The sequence below is a fragment of the Sylvia atricapilla genome, chromosome 1 (assembly GCF_009819655.1).
Source record: "Sylvia atricapilla isolate bSylAtr1 chromosome 1, bSylAtr1.pri, whole genome shotgun sequence".
Taxonomy (NCBI): Eukaryota; Metazoa; Chordata; class Aves; order Passeriformes; family Sylviidae; genus Sylvia; species Sylvia atricapilla.
In genome coordinates this window covers 10,708,462-10,727,114 of record NC_089140.1, presented here as the reverse complement: position 1 = coordinate 10,727,114, position 18,653 = coordinate 10,708,462, and the positions used below count along the sequence as shown (strand labels likewise).

General features: G+C 41.3%; 1 protein-coding gene across 1 annotated transcript in view; it reads left to right on the top strand.

The window, feature by feature from the left end:
* The first annotated feature begins 1,312 nt into the window (after positions 1-1,312).
* ADARB2 (adenosine deaminase RNA specific B2 (inactive)) overlaps positions 1,313-18,653 on the top strand; it is a 105,569-nt gene continuing 88,228 nt past the window's right edge. The window contains exons 1-3 of the mRNA XM_066332756.1: positions 1,313-1,457; positions 1,659-1,745; positions 9,608-10,512. Of these exons, the coding sequence (XP_066188853.1) occupies positions 1,313-1,457; positions 1,659-1,745; positions 9,608-10,512 (1,137 nt within the window). The remainder of the gene's footprint in view (positions 1,458-1,658; positions 1,746-9,607; positions 10,513-18,653) is intronic.

The window sequence follows — 18,653 nt, the reverse complement described above, 5'->3', positions numbered from 1 at the left end:
CTGTCTTTAACAAGAGCAAGGATTGTTTGCAAATGTAGGAAGAACCAGGCCAAAAAGCTAACAGATGTGCTGCTGAAAAAGTGTAAGAGCTCTATAGCTGGAATACCTAAAGACCAGCATACTGTCTTTAGTATACTGGTCTTCAGAATACCTAAAGACCAGATATCTAAAGACCAGTATCTAGACCAGTGATACTTCAGCAGACAGGTAGTTTAAGGAAATTCAGATAAATATTTTCTCGATGATAAAGAAATTTCCCATGAAAATATTTTTTCTTGTTTCATTTCAAAGAATACATTCTTGGTCTGATTTTGACGCTTCTGCCACAGGCTGAGAGGCCAACATTGTTCACAGTGTGCAGGATGCAGAACATTTTCACTGAGGAAATATGTGACTGAGGCTCACCTATTTCCTCAGCCATAGCTGAGGCTTTCTAATCAGAGAAGTACTTTAGGAAAGCAGCAAAGTTCTTCAAAGCTGTGAATCACCTTTGTTAGGTGTGTTTCTATTTCTTCTGTCAAGTAGACACTCTACTGTTGTTGGTCCTCAGTAAAGTCCCCACAGTGTGTCAGAAGGAATCCAGCCTAAATAAAATAAATGTTCAGCTAAACAAACTAGTTATCAAAGGAAGTAAAAAACTTAAATACCTGTTTCTAGTGTTTGTGTTAACTTCAGATTTTTCCTATAGATAAATCCTGAGCCAAATATTGACCTAATATAAGTCAGTATCAGTTCTCTTTTTGATGAATCTGCCCTGGCCTCTAATGCAGAGTGTGATCATGGCACTGGAAGTAGATGTCTCTGCCATACACTGTCTGTAGGATAAACAGAAACCTCAGTCAAAAGCACTTAATATGAGCACACAAGAGGGATTTCAAATAATGTTCTTACTATGTGAACAATACCTTTCTGGGCCCACCATAAGGGTTTTCCAAAAATCATATCAAAACCTGGTAGAATTACAAGCCACATTAGTCTTTTGTGCCCTCCACATCTGAATTTTCTCTTAGGAACTCTGGTTCAGCCTCCATTAGGGAGAGGAAAAAAGTGAAGTAGATGGTCTCATCCATTAGAGCAGTGCTCAGGTCCCTTCCCAGGGATGACTGCCTACCCCATTCCCAGCTGGACCAGTTCTAGCATCCTCTACTCTGCATTGCTTGGGCATCATTTCTGGGAAGCACAGTCAAAAAACACTGCATGGAGGCAGAAACCAGGAGGAACGTGTATTTGGTGTTTGCATGTGCCAGCTGTAATAAATGCATCAAGGTTCAGTGAACTGTGGTGGTACTGTAGAGTCACAGAATCACAGAACATGATGAGCTGGAAGGCATCCGCAAGGATCATTGAGTCCAACTCCCAGCCCTGCTCAGCACCATCCCCAAGAGGAGAGAAGCCTGAGAGCATTGTCCAAACTCTTCTGGAACTCTGTCAGGCTGGTGCTGTGACTCCTGCCGTGGGTCAGTGCCCAAGCACACTCTGGGGGAAGAATCTAATATCCAACCTGAACCTTCACTGACACAACTTCAGGCCATTCCTTCAGGTCCTAAAACCAGACAGACTTACCAAGATGTTTTGATCTGAGAAGAAGTGTGAAGTAGATATGAATGCATTGACCGAGTACTGATTTTATATGTATCTTTTCTTCTGTTTTCTCCTAGAAAAACTAAGCATACTGTCAACCTTCATAGCACCCTTCAAGTACCTGAGTCCTGGCCCAACCACCATGGAGGATGAAGACAATTTAAGTAAGCAGTCTCTTTTCTCTATAGATGAAAATAAAGTTGAGAAATAAAATCTCAGCAGTGGAAGAGCAATTGTGGAAAGGAGGTGGTTTTTCAACTGTTGGCAAGTCCTCATGTGAAATCACAGAAGGGAGTTGGAAGGGACCCACACGGATCATCAAGTCCAGTTTGTGGCCCTGCAGAAAACCACCAAATTCAGAATTTATTAACCAGGCTTAAATAAACCAGTTATAACCTAAAAAATAACCACTCTTGGCAAATTAGTATTCTCTTGGGCCCTTACACCTCAACCATCTGAGCCTGTGACTGTAGAGCTGGAGGAAAGTCCTGCTGGATTTGAAGGAGTTGAAAAGTTTTCCAAAGACTAAGAAGTCTGAGAGTGGCAGTAAGCAATTAATAATCCTCAGTAAGCTCTTCCATTTGTTATCTAGAAACAATTATTGTGTTTTATCCTGCCTGCTTATTGTAACACAACTTGAATCTTAAAAAGAAAACAGAGGGAATCTTTCTCAACCAAATGAGCAATGTTTTAGTATCACCTACCAGATTGGTTTCTTTTCCAGCCAGACACATGCTGCCATGTTGCCCTACCAGAGCCACTTAGTGGGAGGAATTTGGTGTTTTTCCCTTGTTGTTGCTGATCTGCCATGGTTTGGTCATGGTGCATCACCAAGGGAAGAGCTGCTGGAGGAGTGAAGAAGCACAGCCTGCTATTTTCTGCTGCTGAGCATCACATGGACATCACACTATTCTGCTGCACAGCGAAGGCAGGCAATTACAGAAAAGGCAAAAAAAAAAATCCTGAAAATCCTTCAGAATTGCTCCCAGGAAGGCTGTATTTTCAGGAAGACATATGAGAAGTATACACACACACAGAGGAAACATATTATGCACACCATGAGCTTGTGCAGGCACCTCCTGCGTAATAGTTCCCAAATGTGCTACTTAGTTATTTTTAGGTAATGTAGGAAGTTTGTACAAGCCAAACACTGTAACACCATTTTCTTATTGCTACTGTAACACCATGACAGCTCTGTGTCTGCGTGGGCTGTAAAACAGCTCACATGGACAGGGTTAACCTATGTTTTCTGAAAGAGAAACAGCAAATGTCACTGTTTTCAGGGTCATTCCTACCCAGTCCTCCCTTTGGTCAAACATATGCTCCAGTGAAAAGGCAGCTATTTATTTCTTGAAAAACAGAAAACATTTTAGGTGTTACTATTAGAATCTTTAATTTTTTTAAAAATATGAAGTAATTTAAAATCATCCATATTTCTGTGTTCACTTGCAGTATAGCAGCCTAAATCCTACTAAAGCCTATAGCACACATGTACCTCTGCAGTAATTCCACTTTTAAAGAGCTTCAGAGATTTGCTCTGAACAAGTGGAAAAATCTTCTCCTGTGTTAACAATTTACCAGGAGCCCAGGAGAATGCTGGCAAGGTAGAGAATGAGGTTGCTTATCCCTGTAGTTTTCTGCTCACTGAGCATCCTGTGAGAGCACTGCTTCCCTGACTGTGCTGTATCAATGGGCAGAGTTCCACCAGCTGAAATGGATACAAATCCTGTTTCACATTCCCTTAGGCCTTCTTTACAAAGGGAGCCATGCAGTTTAACTGTACCTGCATTTTCAACAGGTGATTATTAGCATACAGACATGATTTTTGTGGTTTATGATCAATGAACTAATACTAGAAAAACCTATCAAAGGCACTATGCGTCTTTGGAATGGGATTGTGGGCAAGGTAATCATCTGTCCCTGATGAGGGTCTAATCTTGAATATGCAAGGAAAGGACCACCCTATTCATCCCTAGAAGGCAGTTGTAGCTAAGAATGTAAGAAATGTCACAGAGGATTAGAAGTAGGAAGCTTAGCTCTGTACTTGGTCTTCAGCATTTGTTAGTGATGCTTTGAGAAAAAGGACATTTAAATGGAGATCCTCCCCTTGGTACATCCTTCTAGCACCTATCAAAAATTAACTCTGCTAGAGGTTGCACCTCAATCTCCATATTTCTTAGCCATCAACAGACCTGTCTAGTCCTTTCCAGAGCCCACTGATACTTCTGATCTCAACAACAGGCAGGAACAAGGAGTGATTTAGAGCGTTGTCAAAAAGTGCACCCTTTTATTTCTCCAAGCCTGCAGTCTCTAGTGCTGGGGTTACATGAAACAGTGAATAATCATTCCCTGTTCACTGCTTAAACCTGTCTGCCTTTCATGACGTTAAAAGCCTGTGCTTGTCCCTGATCTTTAATCTTGCCATCCCCACTTTGCCATGGGATCAGGGCAGATTATCACCAGCCACAGATATTCTGCACCCAGGTTGTACCTCTAGCAGGGGCACGATTCCTGGGGATCTCATTCTGGAGTGCTGCCACAGGCACAGGCTCAGGGCAGCACACACCTCTCCAGTGCCTGCAGAGGGAGCCGATGGTCCCCAGTACGCTGGTTCCAACCACTGCAGCAGTCTTGAAGGACACATTCCAGACTCAGATTCAATGTACTGAAGCATGTTCAGTTATGAGCATGTTGGTCAAATTCCTCTTCAGACAGCATGAGGCCCCAGAGCATTTGTTTCCACAGTGTGAGATACAACCTCACACTGTGAGACAGACAACCCTGTCTCTAAGAAAAAAGTGAACATCCCATTTCAGGAGGCAGAGCTCCAAGCAATCCCTCACCAAAGCTACTCCTTCATTAACAACAACAACAACAAACCACACACACACTCACACACACACAAAAAAAAAAAAAAAAAAAAAAAAAAAAAAAAAAAAAAAAAAAAAAAAAAAAACCCACACCTGTGTCTATTACTGTAATTTGGATTTCTCCAGGGCCTAAAATATTCTGGCCCTGATTCAGGAGTTCATGTTGTCCTTAGGTCTGTCTCTGCCATGGGCTGCCCACATTTTTTGCTGCATGCAGTTCTTTGCCAGTTTGAGCAGAGACCATTGGAATTTAAGTATCAATCTAAGTCAGGTCGTTAGATCATTTGAATAATTTCCCTCATTGGTAAGATCTGTACTAGACATGGATTTCACAGTTACTTCAGATAGTTAAGTGGGCAAAGTAGAGCATGTTCATCTGAAACAGCTCAAGACAATGGCAGTCACCTTTCACAAGCTTTTCATCTTCACTTTAAGCAAAGCCCTGTACTTTTTTCACTGTTAATACTTTTCTCTCCAGTGTGTTGTTACACACCAACAAAATGTGATGACACTGGTTTTGACCACCTGAACCCTGTGAGCCACCAGGGAGTGTTCAACAACCACAGAGAAATCATGGCTTACCTGGACTTTTTACATGAAGATTTAAAAATACCTACGTGTGTTTTCATGTAAGAGAGAAAAGAGTTATATCCATTGTTAGCTGCAAGTTTATCATTCCAAAGCCAAGAATATCAACCTAGAAATCGCAGCAGAAGCATTCCCAGTTCTTGGTTGTGGAATCAGTAAGTGTATGAAAATGCCATCTTGCTTGCAAGAGGAGACTGCCCTACATTGCATTTGATGTCAGAGCTGGCCTTGGACAAAGGCACCACAGCTCTGGCTCCTGAGTTCATATTGCTCTTTATTCAAGATTTTTCACTTTCAAGAATTCCAGGAATTATGAAAGTCAATCCTCCTAACATCTGCAATGTCATACAGATGAACAGCAAAAATGTACTCCAGATAAGCAATCCAGTGTTTACTGAACATTTCAAAAGACAGTAACTGCCTGTATCAGAGCTATCAGTTGAATCAGGAGTTTGCTATAATACAGATCTTGCAAATTCTTTCTTGTAATATCACAGCTCTTCAATAATGGAGTGTCCATTGTAATTCAATAGTAAAGATGCCAGCAAAAATGCAGATGCCACCTACCACCTCTCCTTTCCTATCCTCCCTAGAAGTTGGCTTGGCAGCAGAATAACCTTCAACAGGAACAATATTATCTCTTCAAATGTAGCGTGGAGTACTGGATGGTTAGTTCTGCAGAGCCCTTAAGACCCAGAGACATAGTCAGTGTCATTATTAGTGATGCATTATAGTTCTGAAATGCTCTTGATGATGCAAACTCTCTAGGTTAACTCTACTGTGCATAATCACCAAAAGGAGAAAAACATGAAAGAGCAGTCAGAATAATGAGGAATAGTGCATAAATAAATATATTTCACTGCTTTCCTTTCTCCCATTCAATTACTGAAGCAAATACAAGATCACGATGTCTCCTGTTGCCTGTGAAACTGCAAAAAATCAATTAATCAAGTTACCTGAGGAGATATTACAGTGCAAAGCTGTGGGACTTTTTTAGAAGTCTTACACAATAAATTAGAAACTATTGCCAGAAAACTATTTTTTTTCTTCCTTTTTTTTTTTTTTTTTTTTTTTTTTTTTTTTTTTTTTTTTAACTCTGTCCTCTTTCAGTGTTATTCTCTAGCCTTTCATCATGGGGGAACCATAATTTATTACTTTTTTTCCCCAAATGTAAAGAATATATTTGGGAAAGTCAAGAACAAAGACATTATGAGAAATAACAAGACAAAATGATCCAGAGTTTTGCATTTTCCCTGTGTGTATCCTCTGACTTACCCCTTTCCTTTTAGCGCTCTTCATTTCTAAAATTGCTTGTGATTGTTCTATTACAGCTGCTTACAGTATTTATCTTGTGTAGTTTGGTGTCATTTGCCTGCTTTGTCTGATTTTCACAATAGAAGTTCATGTGCCACCATTAGAGAGGTAATCTTATGTCTGCTACTCAGAGGTCTCATAAAAGACACATTTCAAAGACTTCTTATTTCAAAGATACCTGAAAGTATAAAGTAATTTCACATTTCCTGGCAGCTGCCAGGGATCACACAAATCCATCAGGCTCACAGACTTTTTGAGGCACTCACTGAGTTTAGGCTGCCTCTGGTTTAGAGCCCATGATGACTTTTGGCTGCTGCAGCTCCTGCTGAGATCTGGGCAGAACTGAGCTGTTTCTTGGTGTTTCAGGACCAGGTGCTCTAAAATCTGGTTGGCTGTAAGGATACTTGCACAGATTCTCTTCACTGTGACAAGTGAAAACACGCCATAAATACAGGCACGTCATCACCATGCATGCCCAACTTTGTCCATTTATCCTTTGTGCTTGATCTCTGGAAGTTTTTTGCCTGAATCTGCATTTTTTTCACTTCATCAAGGCAAACTCTCTGTTGGCAAAAATATGGGCTAGACAATTTTATAAACACAACTTAAGACAAATAAGTAATGTTTATTTTATGATTTTAGATAACTGTTGTTTTATTGAGGGTGGTTAAGGCAAGATGTTAAGGTCACATGTCCATGTTCACAAATCCTCAGTTCTCTGACCATGAAAGAAAAACCAGATGGAATAAGACAATATGAAATATAAACACAAATAACCTCTTGAGTTTTCCTATTCAGTGGTGCGTAATCAATACAAATTCTTTTCAAAGCTGAATATTGTGTGAAGCAGGAGCTATCTTTCTTTTCATGCTTCTTGACTGCAGTATCAATATGTACCATAATTGGCTCTGTAAAAACCTATTAGGTTAAGATGAGAGAGGAGGTGTGAAATAAAGAACCAAACCTGTTTCATGCTAAAAAAATATGTCTGCGTCAAAATAGTTTGCCTTTACATGAAAAAAATGCCTATAACTAAAGATATATCTTCTGAGTGGGATGAAAACATGAGAAAAGGTCATGACAGAAAAAGGCCAGACAATGCCAAGCTGGATAGAGGAAGTTAAAGCTGATATTCCCTTTCCCTTCAGAGAAGAAGTTCTATAAATTGATTTGTGAACTCAATGAGAAAACAGCACATAATACTTGTGCCTTAGTTTTAAATGTCTTATTTCCAGAGAGGTTGGTTTAAAGATGTCATATTTTATACAGCTGAATACCATATGATGAAACTTTTCTTTTTCTATTGTATGTCTTTTGCATTTCTTTCCTTCCTCACCTGTCTTCATTCTGTCCCCTTGGCTTCAGAAAGTAAAAATTAACTAGTCACTAAAACCTTAATTTGTCAGTTCATGTTCTGCCTCAGCAAAGCACTGCAGAAGAGAGCTCTTTGGTGATAACTTTGGTGAGACATAGACCCAGGCTGGAAGCTCAGTGTGTGCTGCAGGGTTTTCAGGAGAGGAGGCCTAAAGACTCAGTTCTGCCAATGAGCCCCCCTTTTTGGCATAATGATTACTCCTGTCTAAGCAGTGACCCTCTTCCTGTGGAACAGTTTGCATGAGTGCTCACTGCTCTGATGGGAAAAAGTCTTTTGATATTAAATACAAGTGTAACATTTCAGGATATAAAGCAAGTTTTTAATCATGACAGTTGGTTCCACATAATCTCCACAGGCTCCTGTGCATCTGTTGGCTCAGCCTAGCACTGGGGTGCAGCACAGACACAGAGCTCCAGCAGAAGTTTCTCAAAACTTAGCCAGCAGTTCACTCCTTACATCCTTGCAGCTAACTTACATTATCAAAGTAGAGAGAAAACCAAACATGGCTGTGGTCCCACATAAAGTGGGAGGACCATTCTCTGTCCCTTAAAGACCACAGAAACCTTCTCTGTGCATGGGAGTTACACAGCCTGTCTGGGTGGCATGACCACATCTGACAATAACAAACCAAAACCTGGGAAAGGCTCCATGCCTTTCCCAGGTTTGGAGTAAAGCAGGCTGCTACATAGTGCTCTGCTTGGAATTGGATCAGCTACATCACTCCTGGGATGGGTTGCCTTGTAGCTGGGTTACGCCTATATTTACTTCCTCCGTTACTCTCTGTCACAGGGAATGCACAGGAGGACTGGAGGATGTGTCAGAGATACAAGACATTTTAAAAAAATTCATCAGAAATTACAGAAATTTTATAGGGTGATTATTTAGCCAGCAGCACATCTTGTGTCTCATTCAGGACATCAGTGAGATGACTCTCCATTCTCAGCCATGCCTCTGCTGTGGCACAGAGCACTGCCTGGCAGCACATTGCACAAGCGTGGTCCAGAGCAGTGGGGGATTCATCGGTTCAACAACAGAGTGCTCCCTCCATAGCTCCCCACTGTCATTTCATCCCCTTCCTGGCACTCCTGGCAGTCACTCTCTCCTGTTGCTTTTCTTTGACATGGATCATCCTTTACGTCAGTAATTGCTCCCATCATGATGTTCTGGCTTCCCCTGGTCTCATTTGGATTTATCTACAACTTTTGCAATATTAGTTGTTGCTGATGCAGAAACTAGGAGCATTTGCAATTGAATTTGACAGAAAAGCACTCACTTGTTAAACTGGGATCTGAGTCCAGACCAAATTATTATTTCAAATGCTGTGAAGGTCTGTCAGATCATTTCCTAGTCTGGATTCGTGGTGCTCACAACACAAGAGGCTGTGGTGTGGGCAGAGATGGTCAATGTATTCATTGCAAATAGATTATTCAATACATTGCCCATTTTTCTGTTTGTGAGTCATTTCTGATTTCTACTAATGTGTTCATAAGCATTCACCCACATGGATTATAGAACAATCGTCATCCTTAGGGAATTTTGCAAACTATTTACATTTTACTTATAATTATCAAGCAGTTCATTTAAGTCACATGGCATCCATTATGCTTCATCTTTGAATGATGTAATCGTTTCTTAAAACAGAAGGCTAATGACTAATAGAAGCAGACCTTTAGGGACAAGCAAATATTCAGAACATGCAAAAAAACTTGTGCTAGAAATAATAAACCAACCATAATACAGATATTTAAGGAAAACTCCTAAAAAGGGCTTAGCAATGATTTCTTTTTTTTTCTTTTTTGGCTATTCTGACAGCCCTAGGCATAATGTCAGCTGCGATGATGACAACTGTAATGCGAGTTGTTTCTTTCTTTGCTGACAGGTACCAGCAGTGCAGAAGTAAAGGAAAATCGAAACATTGGCAACCTGGAGGATCATCCAATAGCATCTACTGATAGGGCGAGAGGGGGAACAACTAGCAGTAAGAGGAAAAGACCTTTAGAGGAAGGCAATAATGGCCATTTCTGCAAACTTCAGCTTATCTGGAAGAAAGTTTCATGGTCAGTGACGCCAAAGAACGCTCTGGTTCAGCTACACGAACTCAAACCAGGATTACAATATAAAATGGTTTCCCAGACAGGTCCAGTGCACGCTCCAGTCTTTGCCGTTGCGGTGGAAGTAAATGGACTCACATTTGAAGGCACGGGCCCCACAAAAAAGAAAGCCAAAATGCGCGCCGCAGAGCTAGCCCTGAAGTCATTCGTCCAGTTCCCCAACGCCTGCCAAGCCCACTTCGCCATGGGGAACTGCGTCAGCCCCTCCACGGACTTCACTTCCGACCAGGCAGACTTCCCGGACACTCTGTTCAAGGAGTTCGAGCCCTCCACGCACAGCGAGGACTTCCCCGTCTACAGCCCCGTCAACAACGAGCTGCTCTCCACGGCGTACCGGCGCGGGCGCCTGCTGTGCCACACGCTGGACCTGGTGGGCACGGCCAAGCCGGGCCGGCACCGCGCCGCCAAGGCCGAGAGCGAGAAGAACCCGGTGGTGCTGCTCAACGAGCTGCGCTCCGGCCTGCGCTACGTCTGCCTCTCCGAGACCGTGGAGAAGCAGCACATCAAGAGCTTCGTGATGGCCGTGAGGGTGGACGGGAGAACGTTCGAAGGCTCGGGGCGTAGCAAGAAGCTGGCCAAGGGTCAAGCGGCGCAGGCGGCGCTGCAGGCCCTCTTTAACATCCGTCTGCCCAGCCACATTCCCAGCAGGAGTAAATGTCACCATCTGCCGCAGGTGAGAGCTCCTGGGTAGCTGCCACCACCTTGGAGGAACTCCTTCAATGAGTGGGATCGGTGTTGCTGTAGATGTTGTTGGTCTACCCAACGGCTCCTCTGATGGTGCAGCAAGTGCCATGCCACAGAAAACATATTTTCCCATAGAAAGAGCCACTGGCAAAAGCTTGGAAATAGCATCCTGAAATCACTGGGTGCAGTTTGAAGTTCATTCCAAGGGAGGCATAGAGGAGAGGGCAAAATATAAGGGGAAATACCAACACTTCAGTTTGCTAGAGACAATGATAATATTGACACGGGCAGAAAACTCAGGTAATTCTGTGGTACTGCATCTTTCTTAAGAGAGAAGAGCCCATATATAAAGGGATGCTCCATCTCCTCCTTTTAGAGTTAATTTTTTATGAGGACCATGCTATTCAGAGGATACATCAGTAATAAGGAATGCTCCTGTGACAGAGCAATTCTGCCACTGGAGAAGTTAATAGTTTTATTATAGTCTTACTGTTGGAGTTTATTTCTTTGTTTAGTTGGTTTGATTTCAGGGCTTGGGTGTTTTTCTTTTTTTTTTTTTTTGTATTCACATGTGCCTCCAACAGCACAAGATATACAGAAAGCTTTGAAGCTTTCCTGGAACAAATGTAGAGATCACTTCTGTATACACACAGAAAATATAGATCTAAAGTGCTACCACATGAAAATTTCGTGGCTGATCATAGGACAAAGGCTGTCTAAGCATTATTCAGGCTTGTGTCAATTTTCTCAATTTTCAAAAAACTCACAAGTCAGGATTTGCAGATGGTGGGAAGCATTGCATGGGTTCAAGTAATTTATTGATTTGTTTGCACTATCAGAAAAGGTTTGATTTATCAGCACCAGGAGGTGATCTGCAGCTACAAAGCTCCCTTTATGAAGGGAGTTGTTAATGTCCAGGATTTAATGCAAAGCACTAGGAGCCCTAGGAGTCATTCTGCTGTTGGCTTGCTGTGAGACCCTAGGCAAGTCATTTAAATTCAATATGCCTGTTATAAAAATGAGCATATTATATGAAAGAACACTTCAAGATCCTTAAGTAGTGTGTAAATGCAAATTATGAGTAGCAGTTCTCATTAACATTAGTAAAGACAGTCATTATATGTTCAAGGAGTTTGATAGGAGATTAATCCTCTAGGTAACATGACTGCCTGCAGGACCCAGGAATTATATTTGGTGACCCAGAAGTTTCCTTTCTATGTTTCCAAAAAGAAAACATGACAAATGAGAAATTCTAAAATACACCATAATCTTCCACTTTTCTTTTAATTCCAGGTTGCAAACTCCATGAACCAGTGGGGTAATAACATAGTTCAATAATAACAGTGATCTTCATAGAGTGCTTTGCAGGCATTTTCAAAACCTTAGCCAACATGGCAGTTTCACCTTTCTAGTGCTCCTTCAAAGTACACACAGTTTTAAATTAAACACCTCTAGTGTTTCCTACCCAAATGAATTTTGGTTATAAGTAATCCGATTCTGGTGGTTGCTTTGCTGCCCCTAGTGAACTTTGTTGGGTATGTCAGCAGGTAAATACCATGTATTTGTTGACCTCTGGCTTGTCATATTCTAAAACTGCACCACAAGGATCATTGCCTCAGTCCCCGAGCTCTCTGAAATATTCCCTGGTTTCTTGGCTTCACGCTCACCTTCTGCCTGAATATCACATTTTACTTCGGTCTCCAACTGTTCATTAAGTGACATATTCTCCAGTGTGTGTTTCCTCTTTTATGGCCTTTTCTCCTTTCTGTAGACTGCTGCCCTCCTTATCTTCTTCTCTTCGCTGTTCTGGAAGTATAAATGTCAGTGAAAAGGTGTCACTGAACTTTCTCCGTCAGTATTTCTTGAGTGGTTATGTATTGTCCAACTAAAAGATTACTTTTAATGCCAGCATTCAGCACATTAATTGAGAGATAAGCCTTAACACTGATTTCTGCTGACCTCCTTAAAAGCTGCTCTCATCAACAGATATAGCAGCTGTGACACAAAACCTGAGTTTGTGTTACTCACTAAATGATAATTCAAATTTTACAGAAACCAACAGATGTATTTCCACTGACTTCAGCTTAAGCATTAAATCCAGAAGCATCTTTTCTTGTTCTCACTGTGTTATGCCGTACCTCATCAAGTGACTGCCTTTGCTCACTGCCTCAGTCAGCCCCTCTGGTGTTTGGTCAGTGTAACCTTACTGGGGAGAGTGCAGCTCTCAGTAGCTGTGGTCAGAGCCAGCTGCTCCAAGCATTGATTCAGCTCCTTCTTGTCCCCCTAATCTTGTGGGAACCACATTTTCAAAGACATCCTTCGAGTTGTCAAAATTATTCCTGTTTAGTAGGTTTATGTACATAGGTGCTTAAAAGCAGGAAAGCACTCTGAAACCCAAATAGGTTAGGACTAGAATTTGAGATATTAGGAGGGATTGATTTCATCACAGAATATGGAGCAACTACTGTCCTATGCAGCTATTCACTCTTTTCATGTGTTTCGTTGTATTTGTTAGAGTACCAAACAGCTAAGTCATTGGTAGTGGGGACAGACAAACAAGATGTAAGAGCTGTAAGAGTTTCAGCCGTATTTCGAGTATTTTGTACAATCCAGGAGTGTGTTTATCTATGTGTTTGTCCTTTAAAAAGAGTATTCCAATTGTGCATGTCTCTGCTCCTGTTTGCTGTTGTTATCAGTGGCGTTAGGAGGCCACAGTCTTTCATGGTTACAGCCTAACTGGAAAGAGGAAATAGCCAAAAGTCATATAACACCTACAGTCCAGTTGTCCTGAAATTTTTGATTTCGTAACATCCTAGAAAGTTTCAAAAAAAAAAGGTCAGATGTCCTTACAAGCTGAGCCTCCAAGCCTTGCTCATCAGGGCTCCCAGGGGACCTGGTGTCCCTCAGCATGGGTCTCAGGTGTGCCCTGAGACTGACAGACACTTCTCTGCTGACTAAGGGAGATTCAAAGTAAAATGGCAAAAGAGGCATAATAAGAGGAACTACCTAAAGGAGGGTGTAGCCAGGTGAGGGGTTGGCCTCTTCTTCCAAGCAGCCAGCAACAGGACAAGAGGACATAGTCTCAAGCTGTGCCAAGATGGTTTCAGTTGGACATCAAGAATAATTTCTTCCCCACCAGGGTGGTTAAACATTGAAATAGACTGCTGAGGTGGTGGAGTCACCAACCCTGGAAGGGTTCAAGAAATGATTGGATGTGGCACTTAGTAATGTGTTTAGTTGGCACAGTGAAGTTCTGTTAAAGGTTGGACTTGATGATCTTGGAAGTCTCTAAAAACCTTAATGATTCTGTGACTCTGTGATTCTGTATCATCCAGTTTGTCCTGAGTGGTGCTGTCTACACAGGAGGCTTTCTGAACCATCAGGAAATACATAGCATGAATGTAAAACCCTGTCACCTTGATCTCTTCTGCTTCAGGTGAAACAAAGTTCTGCAAGAATAGCAAAGCCCAGAAGTAGATAAATTCCCTGGTTCATCTGCAATCCAATATGCTTCTTTGGCTGCGTCTCACCATGAAAACACTGTAAACACACCATGAAATTCTGAGCATTTTACAGTACCAATGTTTTCTTAAAAGAACATTGCTGTGTCTCTGGCTTTCTTTCTTGTGATTGCTGAACAATGTGTTTGGGCTAACTGCAAAATTATACAAAAACAGTAAAAATAAATATTAGAATTTACACCAGAAAAAAATAATCTTATAATTTAAAACAGAGATAATTAAGATCATGCCTTCTCCACTGCTATCAGCAGTGCATCAATCCACTTCTCTGAGTCCCATACAGGTTCAATAGCGACTGGGAGACATCTGCACTTACCCATGTATAGGATGAAGAGAGGGTAGCTGAGATAATCCAAGAACCACCTAAAATAGTCACAAGATTTGCCGATCAATCTGCCAGTTCCTCCTCAACCAGATGTTTGATCTGTGCTAGGCACCACTGAAGTGCAAGATAAATATTATTGATGGTTAGAGACTGGGCACACAATATTGATCGAAGTAGCTAAGATAGGAGCCTGGAGATCTGCTAAACTCATGGCAGAGATAAAGTGAATCAGGAGAAGGGAAATTACAACTCTTCACTGTACCTTGTATAAGCCACTAAATACTACTCCTTGTTTCTTGGCATACTTGGTCTGAAACTCATATTCTCCGTCAAATAAAATGCAATTTCTTCAATTATCAGCTTTCATGGAAGTCTGACAATTATTTCTTCCCAGTTTGGAAGCTCATGTTCTTACCTTCCAATACAAAAGGCAACATCGGAGGGTGCTGACCTTACCAGTCCTAATTCAGGAGATCAAGGTGGCCCCCAGCTGCATCTGACCAACTTGCAATTCTTTTTCTAATCTTGTAGTCCTTCTAAAGGTCTGTCTTAGTCTAAATGGCATTTTTACTGCTGTAGAGGAATACCATTAATTAATACTGCCATAACAAATTAGCAAAAGAGGGGTGCCTGGATTTCAAATGAACCTAAATTAGAAAAGAATAGGTGTGAAAATCGCATTCACTCTGCTTTGAAACAGCTTAAAGCTGCTGTTGCTTGTTCACACCCAGTGCCTCCAGAGCAGTGGTTTCTATTTATTTTAACAAAACCTCACTGTGTTTTGTGTGTATATCGTCCAAAAGGAGCAGGGTTTCTCTCTTTGGCAAATACAGCTAACCTTTTGGATCCAGTTAAATCCCCTATTTGCCAAACGCTTCATCTGCAGGCTAAAGCAACCTCAATCCCACATTGCAGTGAATCTTTACTTTGAGAAAGGACTTCTGCCAGTTAACTTCAGTGTCACCTTGGTGGGAAGGCAGTATCATCATTGGAACAACCACCATGTCAGGGAAAGCCACATACCCCGTACTTCTCACCCATTCCCCTCCAGAAACTTGTTTTCCAGTGTTGCAAAGCTGGTTCATTTTCATGCAGTGTCAGTTGTTTCTGCTTCCTTAACTTTATTTTTCTCTCTCTATCCTGGTTTGCCAACTTCTGGCAACTGTGGCCTCTTGCCCTGTCAGAGTTAAGCCAGGGCTGAGGTTGGCAGTGATATATTTGACTCCAGTGTGAAGAGCAGCAGCACAGAGAGCAGGCACTGAGCTTTGAGAAGCTATTCCAACAGGTTTCTGTGAAGAGCTTTGTCTGGTCAACTGGGCAGGTATATAGTTTTATAAACTTCTCTGTTTTCTCCTGCACACAGAGAAACAGCTGATAGGTGTGTGTGTAGCTCCTGACAGGAGAATGCTAGAAAGAGAAATGGTGGGGACCAGAGAGATGCCTCTGCAATGCAAATAACATTTGATTTTCAGCCATCTATTTCTTACTCTGTAGGTGGGGAAAGTGGCTTTTATAATCAGAGCTACAGGCAATCAAGAAATTTATAGGATTACAGTTTCTTAAGCAAAACAATGGCAAAAGAACCAATTTAGGCACAGCATTAGTTTACTGGATACTGTTATTAATACCTTGGCTTCTAATTGGATTGTAGTCACTTCTAGGCACTCAGTTGAGGAACCAGGGCCACCTCCTCACTCTTTATACAAGTGCAATATAAAAGATAGTTATTGCCCCAGAGAGATTACAGCTTGAGTCTCAGATGAAGAAATTACTTTGGTTTAATGTATATAATCCATGCAAGATCAAACAGAGAAGCAGAATGGCCACCTACATGGAATTACAGGAAATAAATTACCAGGGTAGAAAGGACTCTGGTTGCTTGCCCTCACAGCATCAGCACATATATGTAGACACATTAAGAGGTTTGCACACGAAAACCAGTCATCGCTGCAAAACAACACATAACTTAGCATCAGCTGGGCTCCAATAATCTTGCAGTTCTCTGCTGTAGAAAGAAGTTAGTGTATCCATCTCCACACTCCCTGCCTCTCTCTTTTGCTCCTCAGTTGCTGTACTGTGTAACTCCCAGCCACAGATAGCTCCAATTCCCAAAAGATTCCCCTGCTCTCATCTTTAAGTCCTGTGTGATATAGAGCATGGGCTTCCAGAGCATTAGGTATGCTAACATCTCCTAACTGAGATGTTAAATTCTAAATGTACCACTCACCTAATTAATAATACTTAGAAGAACTGCAATAATCATGGTAATTAGTTAATGAATCGCCAACCTTAATTTACAGAACTGAAAAAATAATTGTAATACCTTCAAGGAAAAAATCTATAAGGCTGAAAGATATTTTTTCTGTGTAATTTAAGTTTATAAGCAATCCAAACCTCTTCTTCCTCTAAAAATAAAGGAAAATCAAAAGTATCTAATTTTCCTTTATAATGACTGTAAGGGGTCCATGGTGATTACAGTGCATTCAGAGTAAGGTAAATCGGATTTAGCCACCTAACTTGGCTGCTGGGTGCTCCTTTAGCTCTTCAGTCGTTGAAAATAGTTAATACCATCCCTGCATCCCCAGAAACAGCATTTGATTTCTTCCCTCCAGATTCTAGATTGCATATTAAACATGGCTAGTGAGACATAGCGTGGGTTCTGCTGACTTGTGGTATTTACCTCAATAAACCAGCTTTGTCTATCCATGAAGCTGATGGTGTGGATCTGATTTGTGAAGAATTATTATTTGTGCAACTCATTAGGGTGAGACAGTTTGTGGAGAATGATTAGGGCTCTAGCAACCAGCAGACCTAGCTAGTACATGAAAGCTGAATCCCAGTCTGGTGTCATTCAGACATAAAACCTTCTTCTAAACCAGACACTCTCACAGCTGTCGGAGTTGCTTCTGTTGTTTTCTGGCTTTGTAAGTGAGCTAGGGACACTTCAAAAAGCTCCCAGCAAGCTGGACCTCGTTAAAGCTGCCACTTAATCTTGGACTTGCATCCTGACTTTGTTTATGATGCTTCATTATTACCTACTAAATATGAGCCATGATCATTCTGCTCCACTAAATGGAGCTGTAATACAAGCGCCCGGAGTGAATTTTTCTTTGGTTGACTTCCATGCAGAGCCTTTTCTGTTTGAGCTGGAGTGTTAAAGTCATGCCAAAACCACGTTCTTTATCTATTTTTATCTGTATTCACATCTAGGAAGCCTTAATTATTTAAGCAGATTTTTCCTTCTGTGTAGAGTAACAGAAGCAAGCTCCTAGCATTTATTTTACGATGACTACCTCCCTCTTGTGGTTCCTGTGCCAACCCTCTGCCAGCAGGCAGATCCATCGTCATGTGAGGGGAAAACTAACAACACAAAATGCCTATGCATCGTGGCAGGACAGTAGCCCAGAGCCTCCCAGTGATGCTGCTGAGAATCCCAGTGCCACCCGTGGCAGAGGGACCACTCCCTCCCCCTAAAAAGGGAACATCTCTGTCCATTTTACTCTTCTTGCAAGTGTTAGCCTTTGAATAGTGAATTTGTGCAGTAGTCATGGAGAAAACCAACATTTCTCCTGCCCCTTTATCCTAAATGTCCACACATAGTGCAATGTGAAAGGGCTATGCACAAACACACAAAGTAGCATGCAGGTCATAAAATTCAGTAGGGGGAAAGTATTTGGGGCTTAATCTAAGGACTGCTGAGAAGTAATGGACAGACCAGACTTTGGACTTGTTATATTAGATGTAAAATGTGATTCATGTGCTTCGACATTTATACAACCAGAGAGAAGTGGCTGAGGATCTTTGAGATAGTAAAATCCTTTGTTGTTCACCCAGTGCTCTCTTAATATGAACATCTTACAAGTGAGTTTAAATTTTTAATGCGAGCAAAAATGGGAGCAAAATTTTGGGGCAAGGGTGTTGATTTTTTCTCTTCGCACATACATGATGCATGATGTGAACTTTTGTAAAGATTACATATTTTTAAATTTCTGAGAACTAGAGAGGGGAGATAAATCCATGTAATCACTGGGAAAGTGGGTAAATTATTCATCTTTCTTCATCACATTTTATTCAGTGAAAGCAATCAACATTATCTATGTCTCATGATATCTGTCAACTTCTTAGACTGTATTCTAAGACACATAAAATATTAATGTATCCATTAAACTTTTCTCCTCTACCTTTAATACTGCAATATTACTGTGTTTAGACAAATTCGTGATCCTTTTTCATCTTTTTTAGTTTTCTAATTGACAAGTCAGAGTCTATTCCAAGGGAGCTGTT